General features: G+C 45.0%; 1 protein-coding gene across 2 annotated transcripts; it reads right to left on the reverse strand.

Moving 5' to 3' along the window:
* Positions 1–357: 357 nt before the first annotated feature.
* Tj (Maf family bZIP transcription factor traffic jam) lies at positions 358–11,143 on the reverse strand. 2 transcript variants are annotated; one of them, XM_078196211.1, is made up of 5 exons: positions 10,977–11,143; positions 8,492–9,026; positions 6,609–6,934; positions 4,774–5,277; positions 358–3,772 (listed from the first exon to the last, which is right to left on the reverse strand). In XM_078196211.1, exons 1-4 carry the CDS (start codon positions 11,058–11,060, stop codon positions 4,846–4,848), a joined length of 1,377 nt encoding a protein of 458 aa, XP_078052337.1. In that variant the 5' UTR covers positions 11,061–11,143; the 3' UTR covers positions 358–3,772; positions 4,774–4,845. The 2 variants fall into 2 exon arrangements, with proteins under 2 accessions (XP_078052337.1, XP_078052336.1); XM_078196210.1 differs by having other exon boundaries at positions 6,600–6,934.
* Between the last annotated feature and the right edge of the window lie 6,817 nt (positions 11,144–17,960).

Genomic DNA, 17,960 nt, shown 5'->3' on the forward strand with positions numbered 1-17,960 from the left:
CAGCAAACATGATTATAAAAACAGAGACAAATTTTTCTATGTTAAAATTTGTGATCTTGAAACCGTGGATCTAGACTTTGTGTAAAAATAGAATGACGAAATTAATTTTACTTGATAAGCAGGTTTCGTTCTACTTTAAAGTCCATGGTTCCTTTTATAAAACAGTCCAAGTTGAAACGTAGCTGAATAAGATGAAGTTTGTTTTATACGTACGTATTGGAAGCCCGCGATTAAACTCGATCGTTCTGTGACGTGGCCGATGTACTAATTGTTTGGAATTGGCAGGGTGGATACCCGGAAGGAGAGGAATTCACGTGGACACGGTGAAAGAAACAGACTGTGCTGCATGTATCTGAAACCGCCGGTGCCGGCATTTATTTATAATAAGAAGTATAATAATTATTTGTATGTACACATGAGACAATGTAACGGGAATTAAAAGATTCTTAAGTCGAGCCGAGAACGAGCTCGCCCGCGGCGAACGGTCGAACACGTAGTCGTACACGAGAAAACAATAATATATGCTTCGTATGTCACCCGATACGACAGTGGCGTAATTTTTGCAACAAACTACCCTCCTCCTTTGGAAGGAACGGAAAATGATAAAGGTATCTCTCTCCAGCCGCCGACGAAAACCGATTTCGATACGTTTCGGGCGCTCTAAAGATAACATTCACTATAATGTATAAGCGATCGCAACGATCGACGATCGAGAATTTTGCGCGCAAAATTTACGCCGCTGACCAAAACGCAAAGAAGAAACACAACGCAGCCCTCTCGTTCTATAAAACATCCCTAGAGATTCGTAAAAGAAAAGCTAAAACTCGACCAATAATTTATAGAGCTACCGTATACAGATCATTTTGTGCCATAAGTACTAAAACGATATCACCGTTCGTGTCGCATCGGTACGAAAATGTACCGACCACGTACTGTTTGCTTTTATTAGGGTCGCCTACCCGCTCAGCCACACGTTGCAATTCGAACTCGTCTCTAATCCACGCAATCGGCAATCCTTCGAAGGTCTTTGACCCTGGTGCGGCTTTTAATTGAACTATACGCGCGTAATTCAGAGATCAGCTATCATTTCGCCATATTTTCCTCGAGCAAACGAAAGGATCTTCAATCGGCTGAAAAATATATTATCACGCAACCGAAGGTGAAGAAGAACGCAGCAGGGTTCAAGAACGACTCTTCAAAAAAAGGAATAAGTTTCTGCATAACATTTCTGCAGATCGTACAAACAACTGCACGAGGATCATTTAATCTATTCGTTGAAACGATAAACGATGAAATGAAAACACATCGTCGACGCAGAACATTTCCCGAGATTCCTTCATGGAAGAAATCTGAAGATTAGTCTGTCAAGAACTGTGAAATGTTTGCTGTAGATGTTGGCGAACGTGTTAACATTCGCTTGTATTGTCACTAGTGTTTAGTTCATTCTCGATAGGCTGTGCAACGCGTGCCCGAGCGAATATGCAGGCTTGTATATGCCTTGCACTGAGATCCGTGGGGATCCTCGCCATTTCCGAATGAAACAGAGACACTCGCACCGCGCGTGCACACACGATCGAATCGTCCCATCCACCGGACGCAGATCCCATTAATTCCTCGAATTACTATCCTGAACCGACTCGCGATCCGAGCCGTGACGTTGTGATCTCGCTTCGCGAAACATCGAAACGATAGAAAGAACGAAACGCGAACCGGACGCGAACCGCCGCTGTGACAACAACTAACGATAAGTTGCGCGATCATTCGGTCGTCATTGTCCGTTCATTATACGTACGTAATTAGGAACGATTGAAAGAAAACGAAAGAATCGTTGCGCCGAAATCGCGTGAGTCGCGGCAGTGCTCGCGCGAACTTATGGAGGAGTACATGGATGATTAAACTGTGAAAAGTGGTCTAGTTTGCACGTTCGTTACAAGAGAAACGGGACAATAGTTATTGAAATGCTATTCCGAATTGAATGTTTGTGTCGTTCGAATGGATTTTATAGCGCATTCAACAGGTTCGAACGATATTTAATAACAATTAAATAAAATGTTCGACGAGGACGCAACAGAATCGTCGATTTATTTCTAGCGCAACGATTAGACCGTACATCTTTATCAACGGTCTCATTTTTATATTTTGTTTGAGAAAATCCGAAACAATCGACAGATTCCTTTCGAAATTTGACCATACTGTAAACGCATAAATATCCATAGAATAATAATAATAAAAAGCGATAATCGATTTCTCTTGAACACGTATTCGTGTAATTTTAATCTCGAGGATAATTTAATCAATAATTCGTTCGAATGTCATTTCATAACTAAATGGATGAAATTTCTGATAAAAAGTTCTGTTCACGCGAGCCTGTGCAAGATGGCGGATTGTAGACTGGGAAGTCGCGCGACTCGAGTTTACCGGCGCGTGCTTAATCTTATTGTTAGAAACGACATCGCTACATTGTTGAGAATCACGTATTGCGTCACTTATTTACCAATGACAAGATGTAACTCATAAAACAATTACGACTAAACGAACTGTCTTGCAACTACGCGTCCGGAAACGCGTTTCGTCATAAATCGAACGACTTGTTCTCTATTAATATACCGCGAGTCACTTAACTACGTGGAAATGAACACGCTAAACCGATAACGGATGATCGAGACGGATAGCGATTTATAAAATAGAACTCTGAGACTTTTATGTACAAAAACTAGTCCTCCGGCGGTAAGCACCTTTCAAATGAGCAGAAAATAACGTCGAATACAGGGCGATCCAGAAGAAGGCTGGTCGAACTTAAAAACATACGAGAAAATCATTCGATTTACTATCCTAATTATTACATAAAACGATTTTGAACGTGAAGAGAATCAGAACACCTTGTGTTTTGAAGTTTAACCTTCTGTTTCTACAGATTGATTTCAGGCGTCTCTAGCATCTTTTCGTAATAAATAGTGTAATATACCGTAATTGATATACAGTACCACCAATTTTAGCGATTTAAACAATATTTAAATGAAAGTATTCCTTCATTATCGGATCTCGGAATAAATCGATCGAGGAATTAATATTACAACCTAAAATACATCGACATTAACACCTATCTCACTGTTTTTCTTTCAAAATTATTTTAATAAACCTATTTTAACATTTATTTTAATTGTCGTTAAAAGAATAAGCCTCCGTCCGATTGTATCGCCCTGTACGTTTTAAAAAAATAACGAAAACAACAGGCAACAACGAAGGCCATCCGAAGGCAAGCCGATGATTCGCCGCGACCAATAAAAACTACGCTTTGGCTAGAAACGAAATAATAAACGGGACGTAACCGCCCTTGTTTCTCCCCTGTTCGCCTTTTGTTCCTTTCTGCGCTACGACAATGTACGCGGCGTACAGTGTTCCGTTTTTCCGTTTCACAGATGCGTTCGCTCCAGCATTTATCCATCATCTCCTTTGATACAGTATTTGGCAAAGACGTTCTCCGGTCTACCACGAGCAATATATTCGTATATCTACGCGAATAGAGCTAATTACCTTTAATCTAATGATACCTTAGTTGCGCTGCGGCTCCGTACACGATTTTACAGTGCCGGTTTAAACAGTCAACGTCCTCGCCGTCGCTCAACGAAGCTACGCGGAGGGAACGGAATTTTCTTATGTACATACACGCGCGCAGACGAACTCGGAGGTGTGCTTTGGACTTAGGTCTCGACCGACAAGACTGCTTCTCGATCGAATACTCGCAGTTCAACCCACGGCCGAACGTATGACACTGTGAACAGACGATTCAAAAAGAACAACGGTTATCTTCGCCAAATGAACTTGTGGGAGAGATCGAGAGACTAGTTGGTTGATGGACAGATCGTCTCTAAATATTCCGCAAGTGTCGATTATCTAACAAAAACCTTCAAAAAAAAGGACAAACTTCCGATTCTTTGTTTTGCAGTTAACGGAATCGCGAAAATGTTTCTGTGAAATTCAGAAAATTCCTGAACTTCTACTAGGATCGATAGAGCAAGCTTTATTATGATAACTGTACTTTGAAGATCCACTCAGTTTCCGTGAGCGGTAATGTTTGGAAGAATTGTTTCGAAAGCGATGAATAGTAGATAATCAGGAAGAACAATCACGACGAAACCCGCGAAGCATGGAGATCCGAAGGTGAAAGGATACTCGGCGCGTCACGAGGATTTACACGGGATTACAAGTTGATCCGACGGAAAATCTAAACGATGAGTTTAATCCTATCCAGGCGGTCAGTTTCAATTGTTTCCGACAGAGAGACACGAGCTTTCAGAATATACGCTGATAGCCCTCGTTTAATTCGAACTACACTGTGCGTGTTGATACGTTTTTCTAAGGAGACTCGTGACTTTAGATCGATAATTGGCTTATTCATCGTCGATAATTCTCGGTATTGTCATGCATCGACACGCCTAAACCAGATAAATGAATCAATGGACACACGGGAGATTAATAAACTGTACTAATATAAACGCGAATCGTTGTAAAAAAAAAGTCGAACAGAATTGATACAATGAATGTTTGGAGTCCAGTGTCTTTTGTTTCAAGTTCAATATTCAAGAATTGTGTTCAATTTAGCTGCCATAATTCTTTAGATTCAGTTATCTAGAGTTCACGGTAAAAACAAAACAAGTATTCGACGAACAAATAAGAAATAGAAGCAAAACAGAGATCGAACCAAATGAACTAGACACGCTATAGATTCTACTAAACTACGTACACGTGATAGCTAAGATAAGAGTTACTCACGGTCGAAAATTTCGCGAACCCACGACGGATGTCTCTTCAGGACCAACAAGCGCCTCCTCGGCGTTGTCGATGTCACAGATAGACCTCGGGACTAACGGGTGGTGGTTGGTGTTGTTGCGATTGTTGTTGCTGTTGCTGCTGCTGCTGCTGCTGCTGCTGCTGCTGCTGCTGCTGCTGCGGCGGCGTTTGTTGCTGTTGCGGCTGTTGGTTCTGCGTCTGATGCTGTTGCGGCGGCTGCTGCTGTTGCGTCGACGGTTGCTGATGATGGCTATGGTTGTGGTTGTGATGGTGGTTCTGCCGGGTCCTGAGCACCTCGCATCGCTGCTTGTACAGGTCTCGCTCCTGCTGCACCCGCGTCAGCTCGATCTTCATTCGCTGAAGCTCGTTCTGCAGGTTCCGATTCGTCGTCTCGAGGTCGTGCCGTTGCTGCAGCCGCTTGCTGCGACAGTTCTGAGCGTAGCCGCGGTTCTTCAGGGTTCGTCGCTTCTGCTTCAGACGCACCACCTTCGGGGAACAGAATGATCTGGTTTTACGAGTGAATCGATGCGTTAACGGCTACCGGATTTCTACCGTTCATTCTTGGATTCGGCTCCGATTGGATCGTACGATCCGAACGACGGGTGAAACACGTTATTGCTCGACGATTTATAGCACTTCCATTTAAGTTGCTTCGACAATTATTTTTAGAGTATATCCGCGCAATTCGTTTATTTTAGAAATTACTCTGAACTTGCGAAGACGATTCTAATAATTCAGAGGCAGAATAAGGGATGGTTAATTGCGAATCTTCATGGAAAAGAGATTGGAATGCATTGAAACTATTTGTAAGAATATTAAGTCTCGCGTACCGATAAGTTCATAACAAAGGCATAGAATTAATATTGTGAATGCGTGGGAAAAATTCCGCGAATGAACGATGGGAATCATTGTTTATCTTGGAATAATCTACAACCAAACAGTGGAACGTGCAAGGAACCGATAAGAAACTGAAATACATTTAACAAAAGAATGTAATCCGGGACCTGACAAGATCTGACTTATACGATACCGTGAATTAAGAAGATCGCTTCATGATGCAACAGTCTTCCTACAAATAATAAAATTATTCACATTCAAGCTAAACGAACTGTACATTTCAGTTCCTCGTAAATGTACACAACATGTTTCATAAGCTCGATGCATCGTCTACTTTCAATATTTGTCCGTCACGCTGGTTGGTCAGCCTGTCTGACCAATGACCGCTGTTTCTACTAGCTGTAAACTCAAGCGTGGTTCTTCTTTCTTTGTAACTTTTCTCATTTACTTTGTCGGGCACATTGTGTAAAACCCGATATAATTTCTGTAATTATGCAGTACTCTGTTAACCCTTAGTAACTCAGACTATGCTTTCGCTATAATCGGTGGTCAGTAACGTCCAAAAGACACGTCACTTAAACATTATTTTAAAATTAAGTCAATAATCTGAAATAGACATTATTGTCACTGTACGTACACAGCAAATCACACTGTTATCAATAATATCTAAGAAAACAATTTCCAGACATAATATTTTCCAACGAAACGCTCCTTTCATTTATAAATCGATCTGAAACACACATGTGTGCAGCATTGCTAAGGAATAATGTCGTTTTAGTGTGAATCTGCTACAAGAAAGCAGACGATGCTACGAGTCGGACGTGGCACATGATCCACGTATCTTTGAAGAAGCTGAAAATAGGCTACGGTTCGTTTCAAGTCGAATCTTGTCGGCAGCGACTCGCGTTGGATCAACAGAAAAGAACAAGGGAAATTACCTCTACGGAAATGGCATTAAAAAGACAAGAGACCTGACTCACCTCTTCCCGCGGGCAACCATGGAGGCGTTTGTTTAGTTCGCGCACGGAAAGGGACATGAGCAGCTCGTCGTTCATGAGTTCTTCCTGGGGGTTGTTACTGCCGCAATTCGAATAAAGGCCGTTGCCCGTCCTGTGCGCGGGACTAGGTCCTCCGGCACCGCAAGAACTCACTGAACAAACGCTCATCGGTCTTCCCGGTTGCATCGGTATCCCCTGCATGCTGTCGTCCATCCCGGACATTCCACTTCCGCCCGCGGGAAGCATCCCGCCGCCTGCACCCGCGCCCCCATAGTACTCTATGTGACCCGGCATCGTGAGGTATCCACCTGCGACAATAATATTTGTCGTCCTCGAGTTCTGCGTCTCCTAGCAGCGTTCCCAAACCCCCGTTCACCCGAAAACCCGTATCGCCATCGTACGGTCGAGCTCCTACGATAACGCGATCGTAACGGCCGGCGATCGAGGAACATGCTTTCGGAGATTGTTCGTTTCTCGTGATCGGTACAACCGAGGCAAAGCTCGCGATTACCGTCGACCGGCATCGTTACGACGGCGAAAATGATGTACGATTATGTCGAATGATCATGCGCGATTCTGGTGAGGGTACACTTTATCGATATTGATATTGATTATTGATTGAAATTGGTCGTGACATTGATTCTCTGATGGAACTTGAGACACGGTCTAAGATAGAAGGTTCCGAGTTTGTCCAAAGCGCGGAACAATAGTGATTCGAAAAATATCAACAAGAGCAGATGGTGGTTGTTACATTTTATATCTATTCTATTGCAAACAGCTGATAATTAAATTGCAGAGGAATGCACTTTTAGCAGAGACGATGTGTTATCTGTACAGTCTTTTAGTGGATGGAAAAAAAACTAATTTGTTTCTACAGTAATTTAAGAAGCATTGAGAGCTAATGCAAATCTCGCTTAACCACTTCGAATGATGTTCCACCGTCGAATATGATTCAGTGATCGTATAATATGCACTTTATCCGGTTTCCTTTCTCGCGCATCGAGAGAAACCTACCAAGTTTGAATTGCTACCGTTCAAACAATTCAGCATTCATCTTTCTGTGATATTCACACATATTGTGTGAGATTCTAGTTGTTCACTGACCTATTACTAACTAAATTAGAGTTGTATCGGAATTGGAACTCATTAATGAATGCTAATTTCACCCTTCCCTGAAACCTTGTTGACCCAGTAGCAGCGTTTCCATCATTCTAACCCTAATACCGACAATGATTCTAACCAAATTACGTTTTCGCGTGTGCGAATATGTTTCTATACTTGTGACAAATTCACAGAAATAGTTGCGCTTCAATTTGTAGTATTTTCTACGGAAAAACAAGACATCGGTTTTCCATCAGCTGTATCCCATGGAAGCGTATTGCAAGAAAATAAATGTTTAGGAAACTATACATTTTGTTCCAGAGGTAAATTAATATAATTCGAATGTAATACGTTCTGTCACGTATAGGGTCCGACACGTTCTCATAGGGGTGCGACAACGTTCTTTATCGAATCAATCGTTGTGCAAAGTATTCTAACGACGGACCTAACCGATCCCGTGACTTAAGACCTCCTTTGAAATATTTCACGTGTAAACGAATTTATATTATCGATTTTTCTGGATGAATTAAAAAATGTCTGTTCCTGTGCCGACACCGTATCGACATCGATAAACTAAACTTTGTAACTGAATCGATTTCACGTAAATAAGCGCCGGGCACTCAGTTTAGCCCTCCGATTCGTCCGAAAGCTACTTTAACAATATCGACGACACACACAGTTAGCAGGCAGGAACAGTCTACCGGCGGTTAGTTAGCGGCGACGGCGCGACCGATTAGAATTGTAATCCTGATTGGTGCACTTACCGGTGTGTCGAACGTGACGTTGCAGCTGGTGCAATTCCTGGAAGTGATGATGGGTCGGTGTAGACGACCAAGCCTCGTGATGATGCTCCGGAGTTTGGTCCTGGGGACAATGGGGCCTCAGATCGAGCGGTTCCTGCCTGAGAGTTTGCGTGAGCCAGCTCATGCCGCCGGTGGCCGGTTGCATCTCGTCCTGCACCAACGAGGCCGGCTGCTGCAGCTGCAGAAGGAGACCCCTTTCCCGCGAGTCCCGGTCGCCGCGGTGCAACTGCAACGGCGGCGGCGACGCCGAGACCGGGGGCGTATCCGGCGGGGTCCCAGGATGAGACAGGGTCGTCAGGTGAGACGCTGCGCCAGGAGGCGCCTTCACCAGGACACCGTGCTGCACCTGGATGTGCGGCTGCCCGTAGAGAGGATGCGGCTGCTCGAGCTCGTGCGCCGGCGGCGTCAACGGCGCCAGGGCCAGGCCTTGTGCCTGCACTTGTGCAGAGAGTTGCACCACGCTACCGTTCACCATCATTGGAGAGCTGATTCGTACCTGCGGACAGATTCAATTGCAAACCTAGACGGAATTTGGATTTTTCCTTTTCTCGGGACGATGTCTGTGCTGCGGAGGGTAGCCGAATCTGGACCAGTATTTACATTGCAGCCAATGTTTAAAACATTCGCGGGAATCTGTGTATGTTTTCTCTCTAATAATGGAATGTAGAGGCGACAGAGATTCAAAGGTTATGTCAGAATCTGTTGGTAATCCGATGGTGAAACTGCAAGTAGTATGTTTCTTCACCAATAACGCGGTGAATCTGTTTAAGTGTTGGTCCAAGTTGGGCTACTCTCCTCTACTTACAATTAGAGAACATATTAAAACGCGAGTTCGTTACGACAGAACTTCGAATTTTTCCGCCGTTGGGATAAATATTCTTCGTGTGGCACTAGATTTTGGCGTTTAGCAAGGAACAATGATAGATTGAAGGAAATAAATTATTAATTGAGAATGGTTCTAAGTTAGACTCTTGCGATTTGAGAACTGCAGAAGGTTGTGCATGTCGAAAACGGAATCTCTAACTTCTTAAAACATGTTTGAAAGTTAATATCCGCACAAACCCAAGCAGAAAGATTAACCGTGTTTTGTTTTATTATTTGTTTGTGGACAGTGTAGGGACGAGCACTGGCCGAACACATGCAACTAGTGATTTCTCCGGGTAATTTTCATTCATAAAACCGTAATCGGATGTAGCGATCTGTAAAATCCGCCGACTCGCGCGTGCAGCAGCGTTATTTATAGCGATAGAGCTATTAGAAAAAATGCGCGCTCCAGCGAAATTAAATGTGTTCCGACGATACGTCTACGTCATCCACTATTTATGCATTTACTATTTGCCGGGGCATTGGCGCGTGCAGCTACGCCTACATTTATTTTTTCGTTCCGCGCAAATGCGCCGCGTTATAATTCCACGTTCGCACGCTGAAAACGTTGCACGTGACTCCATTTACACGCGCGATACCAACGTCGACGAAAATTATCGGTACGCAGCAGATAATCACGCACGTGAATAAAGTCGTCGTCCCAGTACTCGCTGTAACCATGCACGAGGAACCAACGTATGAATGACTTCGGAAAATGTGTGCTCGTCACGTAGAGACGTACTAATTTCTATTTGAATCGCGGAGCAAAATAACTATCATCGTTCCATGAAAACAGAATGGAATAATCTCTCGTCGTGCTAACATTATTTCTTTCAATTTATCCTTATGCAAACATTTGTGTTCTCATTGCAATTTACTAATTATTAAATAGTAGGTGTATCAGTAATATCCAATACTCATATTTAGTATCTTATAAATAAATATCGATTGTTAATTAACGGAACACATTTATCAAGTAATTCAAGTAAAGGATCAGAATTAATGGAGCGTAAAATGTTATAAATTAAATAACGCGAGTTGTCCATATGTTAACTTGGAATGTGAAGAAACTTTTCTTTAAAACAATTCTTGTAATCGAATAAGCTATAACGCGAAAGTCGCAATAATTCCAAGTTTTGGATATCACGACAAATCCTAATTTTAATAGGTATAACACACCCGTCTAGGTACCTATATATGAGATCAGCTCGGTGTACCGAAAGGTTTATCAAAACGAAGTCTGGACAGACCACTCTTATTGTTGAAATCACAGTCGAAACATTTTTATTCGGAAACGCTTTAAAAAACGGGGATAGAGCGGAATAACGACGGACAAAACCTGGTATCGCTTACGTTTCAAATTACTTCTCACGAAACGAGAGTGAAATGCTTTCGATAAATTAACGAAGAACCAAACGAAGCAATATTCGGGCCCAACTTCCGTGCGCGGAAACGCGGCGAACGAACCGAGTCAGCTCTTCGACTAATGGAACATTCGTTGCCCGAACCACGGAAACGAGGACGTCTACACGCTACGGAAACGATAAATTAATCATCGCGGAGAAGAACGGAGAGCACTAACCTCCCGTTTGACGTCGGCGGGATCGAGATGATCGAGAACGAACTCCTGTACGTATTCCCTCGCGAGATGGTCCTCGGCTTCCATCTTAACCTCGTCGACCTCTACCTCCACCTCCTGCGCCTCCACCTCCTCTACCGTATCGGTTGCGGCCGCATACGGGTGCGTCTTCTGGCTGCCGCTGCCACCGCCGCCTCCACCGCCGCCTCCACCGCCGCCTCCACCGCCGTCGTCCTCGCCACCTCCTCGACAACTCGTCACCGTTTGTTGCGTCGTGACCACCTTTCCGCTCGACTCCGCCTAACGACCCTCTACTCGCGAATCCCCGTCTCTCTTCCTCCTCTCTCTTTCTGTACGTATCTCTATATCTCTCTGCCTCTCTCCCTCTTTCTATCGTCCGCGAACGTGACACCGATTACGGCACGCCACGTGAGCAGAGCGATCGATTTTCACCTGGAATCACTGATCCTCGATATCTATCGTCGCGTCGCGTCGCGTCGCGCCGTGTCGCGGCGTCGCCTCCGTGAAACCACCGTCGTCGAAAACCACCCCTACAGAGAATACCTGTTACCGGGACCAAATGCTCCACGATCGATGCAAAAATATCAGTTCGTTGCTTCTGTGTTCTAGTATCGGTCGATCACTGGAAAACCATAATTGACCGCACCATTGTCGGCGAAGAACGGTCACCTCGAAAATTATCACTGTCAGGTTCCGAAGGGCTGTCCTGTGCGGGTTGCGTTACCGGTCATCCACTGGGAACACTGTCACCCGCATAGCACTTCTGTTTCCCGCCAAAATGGACCCGAGGTTCCTTCCTCCGAGAGATTGCTGGCCGAGGAGGAGGGTGGTCGTGGAGCACAGAGAGTTTCGTGGTTGCGAAATGATAGCGGCCGCGGCGGGGCCGAAATCCGCAGGCCGCGGGTTTGTTGCGCGCACGCGAGCGTGTAATACGTGGGCACGGCCGACGGAAAATTGAAAAAGAAGACGCGTGGTAAGCAGCGCCGAATACGTCGTCCGAGTGGTGACTGGTTCGACGAGTGCGGCGGAGAGTGGCCCTGCGCGCAACGCGCAGGACGTCGGTGACGTAGGTGACGTCGTCGGCGGAGCCGTCGGTGGGGTCGTCGGTGGGCGTGGCCGGGCTTCCGTCGGCCCGCCGACCGGACCGCCGATTGGCCGACCTGCCGACGAGGCGCCATTTGCACACTCCTCCCGCGCCCCACCGACGCCGCCACCTTCTCGCTCCCCGGCTCACGGACTCCCGCCACCTTCGCGCTCCCAGCTCCCGCCACGGAGGCACCATTAATTTCTAAAGTGATTATTATAATTTTTCAGCAGCCGCGATGCTCCTATCCCCGACCCTACCGCCACCTCCCTCGCCGCGACACCTAGCCAGCCACCCCCGCGGACCCGGCCCCTCCCACGAGCCACGGTCCACGAGCCACGCGAGCCTTCTCCGCGCGAGCCGTCTCTCTTTCTTCGGGATTTCAATTTAGCGCTGCTCGGTATATAGGGGTGACCCGTTATCAAGCGACCGCGATCTCGGATCGGTCCACGATCCTCCACGAACCGGCTGATGCGACACAGGAAGCTCCCCCCGTGCACCTGGAACACCCATGAAATCCGTACCCATGAAATAACGCCGACTACCCCCCTGACTACCATTTTTTTGCCAATACGCGGCAATTTTTGATTGCTCGATACCGGCTTTTCGTTTTCGAATTGGAGAGTGACCCCGTTCCCGTGACTCGATTCCAGTTTCTGGGCTAGATTCGCATTGCCAAACACCGGTAGCGATCGTTAGATAATTAACCCCTCGCAACGATTCGATGCCTCAAAATAGTAGTGGCATGCGACGTCGATTTCACAATTCTCGTTTCACGTCGTATTCATTTTTTACCGTCCACTTCGGACCGAAATATAAGTTGCGAGAGTCAAATTGATCCGATCGTTTTGAGGTAATGAATAGATTATTGACCAGTAATTTTATAACGTCGGAACATAAGAACACGAATTAATTAGTCACCGATCATCGACGCTTTAAACGATCCTCGTAATCCAAGGGCCTGATCGAAAAATTGCCTGTCGTTTTTCTGTTAATAAATGGTTCGCCAAGTTATTCTACGATTGGAAAAGCACAAACAACGTAGGCTTTTCATTCGACGAACAGTGAAGAAGTAGGTCAAGTGAAATGGCAGTCGGAATTATCTCGTTTATCCCCTGAATACACAGCTTTTACAACCTCGCTGATATCCGCTCCTAATTGATTAATTATTGAATCTAGATGTTACCACATCTTGGATTATTTGGCTGACATCGAGAGCCACCGTAGCAAACATTGGTGTGGTAACACGATAAAACTTTGTAGTTGCGGCCAATAATTGCGTAGGACGAGCCGCCGAGACTGCATCGACTGCACGCATTCCGTTCTTTTTTCCGTTCGAGGAGAGACGGGGTATTGGCAGCGTAAAGGAGCGAGAGGCGAGCGATGCCACGGATCGCGAGCTCGCATCTAAATAGGTTTCCGCAAATGTCTACGAATCTGCCTCTGCTTAGCAGTCTATATTCTGTACCCATTTCTTGGGTGGCACGACTTTAAAATGCTTCATGAATATCAAATTTTCGTTCTCTCACGCGAGAGAGCCTCTGCCGCACCCTCTCTCCTTCCTGTCTGTCTCCTCCCCCTGCCTCCAGTCTTTTTTCCCTTTATTTCCCGTTACCACCCGTTCGCATCCCTCGGTAACAAAATTTGTTGCGCGTGCAGACGATGTGTCTTGCAAAAGTTTTAACAAGCGGAGCATCTCACCGCCATTTGATCGAGAAATTTGTTAGATCTATGTTCGATATCGATCGAAATACTGAAACAACGTTAGTACCAACATGGTAGAAGGCTATTACATTTAAGGTTGTTTCACGAAAATATTCAAAGTTAGGACCGTAAGAGCAGCTGAAAATTTGCCGATTTCTCAGTCGAAGTGGTCGAACCGTGCTCCGAAACGAAAATAAATCCATCCTGTAAAAATGAATCCACGAAAGTGCAAGATTGCACGAAGAAACGTAGTTTAGATATGACCGGATGCTTCTATCGATTATATAATTTTGAAACGATTTGCACACTCGTGTAGAAATAGCCGCTTAAATTAGTTCAAAAGTGTTGTTGCAACCGTATCGCGTCACGCGTTTCGCAATTCCCCGATTCAATTACCGTCGCATGCATCGTAACTGGAGAATTTTTCTCGTTCTCGCGCTACGCGCGTGTAATCTGTCATTGAAACGGAATCGAACGACGGAGACATGTGTAGCAATTAAGCGGGCAGCGCGGGAAACCGAATCTCGTTTCCGGCGTAAGACGCCGGAGAAGCTTTAAGGTCTATCTGCGCTTTAAGAGAGCCAAGGTGACAGGGCAGGCAAAATTTTGTTGGTCTAGAGCCGAGTCTAGACTCTAGACCGGCAAGTGTCGCGAAGACCTGAAACAGTACGGTGAGCGACGACGACAGGATTGGCCATTTTGTTCAGCGAGGAATTCGTCGACGCTGCACTTCGACATCCTCTGGCCACAGCGACGCGCTTTCTTTTCGCTTCCCTCTTCGTCGTTCGACCTGTATACTCGATACGCCCTGCTCGGTTTCTCGGCATAACGAGTCCGACAAATTTTCCGCTGGCCGTGAGTCACCCGATCGACGTGGCATTAAATTCATCGAGTCGATCGCTCGAACATTCGAGCAGCCGAGAATATCTCTGACTTTTCTTAGCGTGCGATTCGCAAATTGCGCTGCGCACACTTTGTTCTCGGTACCGCAAAGATTGGGATTTCCGATGCGTAAGGATGTTGGAAGTTGTCGGATCCGCATTACGATCATTTCATAATTTCCTTGAGAAGCGTAGAGAGCAATCAGCGCGCGACGCGAGCCGAAGATCCGCCGACAACAATAACCGCGGATGCAACAAGTGTGCATGATCAACATCTTTTCCTTAATGAACTTGACATTGTAAGCGACAGATAAACACACCGGGTGATGTAACATGCTGCACGAGGATCGGGCAACGAAGTCTCGTCGCGAAGTGAAAATAAAATAAACGAGTGAACGAAACCGATGTTACGGTACGCGGCAGGCGTCCGGCTTGTTATCATGCTTTTACATCGTGGGCTCTGATCTATGGGATCTAGCGGAACTCGGGGACCGGTCGGCGCACAACAAACTTCGCCGCGAGATTTACGGCGAGCAATTGCACTCGAAAACCGAACAGGGAAGTTCTGGTTTCCTCTCCGTCTCGTCTCGTCTCGTCTGCTCTCTTTTCTTTTGGCCACCGCGAGGCGAATCCGTCGGAACCGCTCTCTCTCTCTCTCTCTCTGTTTCTCTCTCTCTCTCTCGATCTTAACTCCAATGCCAATCTCGGTCATTTATCCATCTGCTGCGGACTCCAGCCGTTCATCGAACGACTCGGAATCATCGATATATCCAGAACTTTGTCCCGTTATCCTTTCTCCTCGACGGAATCTATCCGTTTCCACGCTCCTCTTCGCGCAGTAAAAAAGAGTGATCGCCAGTCCGCGAGAGGGAAGGAGCGAGAGAGAGCGAGAGAGTAAATAAAATCCTCGACACGAGGCATTGATCGTCGAATCAAAGTGAAGCAAGTGAGATCATACCCTTTGCAACGACTGGTTCGATAACCTTGCCTATCGAAGAAAGTTCGACGAAGCGTCGCTGTGTATCTTCTTCTGCCGATTATAATTTTTCTATTAACCCAAAGCTAATCGGTTCTTTGCGCTTCTTTCATTCGGTCGCGAAACGATTTAAACTACGATTACTATACTTTAATTGATTTCACCAGGGATTATAGGGTTGCCAGAGAGTAGAGGGAACTTTGTTATTGGTCGTAACTCTTACTAAAAAATTTTCAGGATAATTTTGATGTCACGGATGATAGAAATGCAAAAAATTGGCATTATAAAAATGATTGGGGAAAAGGTGAAAAATTTCTTTAGTCGACAGTCGATTAATTTCCTTTAGACGTCGATTTCATCGATTATCGATTTTTCAATAACTAATGTTTTTCAATAGTAAGCCATCCATTGATGAAGCTGGAAATTTTAATCGGTTAATTGCAAACTTTGTGAAGTGTATACGACGATTCTGTCTGGTGGCAGAAATAGTAACAGAAATAATGTACAAAACTGGCCAGACAATCTTGCCAATATGGCTCAGTACCACTATAAAGAATCAGAATGTCCGCTTCTGCATTGCCCCTATTCTCATTACAAAATTGAATAAAATGAAACACGAACGGTTTCAGTAATAATGGAGTATTGTACGAAGTATATCTTGCATACTTGTTACGATGGAATTTTATATCTCGGTCTACACGAGTCATTTCTGTCAGTGTGCACAGAATTTTATTCAATTGGTTACTGATTTTACCTTTTATTACCATACATATTGAAAAGAAATAAAAAGACTGGTAAACGACGGTAACCTATATTTTATTCAACTTAATACAATCAGAGAAAATCTAGCTTCGAACATTATAGTCTCATAATGCACCATAAATCCTACAACACTAGAATGTAAAAGGCATGCATTAGTGGGTGACATAAAGAATTAAAATTCAAAATCGCTCGACGAATGTTTCAAATTCCACGAAGCACAATTTCTAAAGAGCACAGATCGTCGTCTAGTGCATGATTACACGATTCGAGCACGAGCACACTTTCAAGTGATGCTTTCAATATCCGGAGACTTCAAAATGGCCGCAGATGACGCGATTATAACACGCACACACTAAAGAACCGCGTGTGCCAGTCGATCTCCAAATGTTGAAGTTCTTCGAGCTTTAACTTTCGACGGCCTCGATCCAGTTACACATTTAGAGAGAAGACAAAACACGTACGTGGGTCGGCAACAAAACTCTGCACGCGTTCCTCGAACGTCGAATTATCGAGTACGAGAACCAATAAACGAAATTACTAACTGAAAAAACAGTGCCGAACTAGATGTGATTTGTTTAGAAACTGTTTGATCGTTACTACGCGTAAAAGACACTCCGACAGTCCTCTCGCCCTTAAATGCGAAACAAATTGGGTTCGAACTCCGTTGCCGTCGGCGTTGTTGTTCTCGTCGTCGTCGACGGTGGCGGCGGCGGCGTCGGCGGCGGTGATTCCACGGTGGCCATGGACAATCGCGAGGCGGTAATCTATCCGGATGCAAATGAAAAGTCATCAGCCGCGGCTCCACGGCCCTAAGGAGGTTAAGTTTATGAACGCGCTTCAGCATGAGACTAAGACCGCGAGAGGAGCAAGAGTAAAGGTGGCTGGCACCGGAGGGTGAAGGAGGAACGAGGGAGAGTGCTGAGCCAGCATAGCCGGCTTGCCAGCCTGCACATCGATACCAACCAGTCAGCCAGCAAGCCAACCTACCAATGAACCCACCTACACTGGATAGAAAGGTTTTTCCTACGGGAAAGCGTTACATATGCGATAATTTCCGGAAAATTGAAAGTACGAGCTCGCTCGCCGGTTCGCGACTCGTTAGTTTCGACGGGCATAAACATTTATTGATTCGGCACCGGTTCGTTCGCTCGACCACGAAAACCTTATACTTGCCAATCGATTGTCAGTTTCTTATAATCCTTTTGTGCCGGTAGAAAATCAAACCGATAATCTTATCAATTTCTTCAAATCGAGACAAAATTTGATTCTAGTGTTCTCAAAATCTAGGAATTTAGGTGAGCGAATGAATGAAGAAACAAAAAATGGTTCGTTCGTTTAGGAAAATTATTAAGCACAAAGAACTGTTAATGAATGTAGCTGTCAAAAAAGATCGTAGTGCGAAGGGTTCAGGTTCGTTGATAATTATTCAATTCATTCGTAGTTTTAAAATTTATATAAATAATTGTAAATTCCAAAGACTGCTTTGAGAACAGTTTAAGGATAGACTTTATACTATGATAGATTGTATGAGGATCGAGCAATTAACCCTTCTTTGCATG

Source organism: Augochlora pura, chromosome 2 (assembly GCF_028453695.1).
Source record: "Augochlora pura isolate Apur16 chromosome 2, APUR_v2.2.1, whole genome shotgun sequence".
In the NCBI taxonomy this organism is placed as follows: Eukaryota; Metazoa; Arthropoda; class Insecta; order Hymenoptera; family Halictidae; genus Augochlora; species Augochlora pura.

Bases quoted from the DNA above. Each gene is read 5' to 3' on its own strand.
- Tj (XM_078196210.1), bottom strand. From the start codon at position 11,060: ATGGAAGCCGAGGACCATCTCGCGAGGGAATACGTACAGGAGTTCGTT. The intron at 9,027-10,976 runs GTTAGTGCTCTC...ATCTGTCCGCAG, and splicing joins CCGCCGACGTCAAACGGGAG to GTACGAATCAGCTCTCCAAT. The intron at 5,278-6,599 runs GTCTCTTGTCTT...TGTTCCCCGAAG, and splicing joins CGCGGGAAGAGGTGAGTCAG to GTGGTGCGTCTGAAGCAGAA.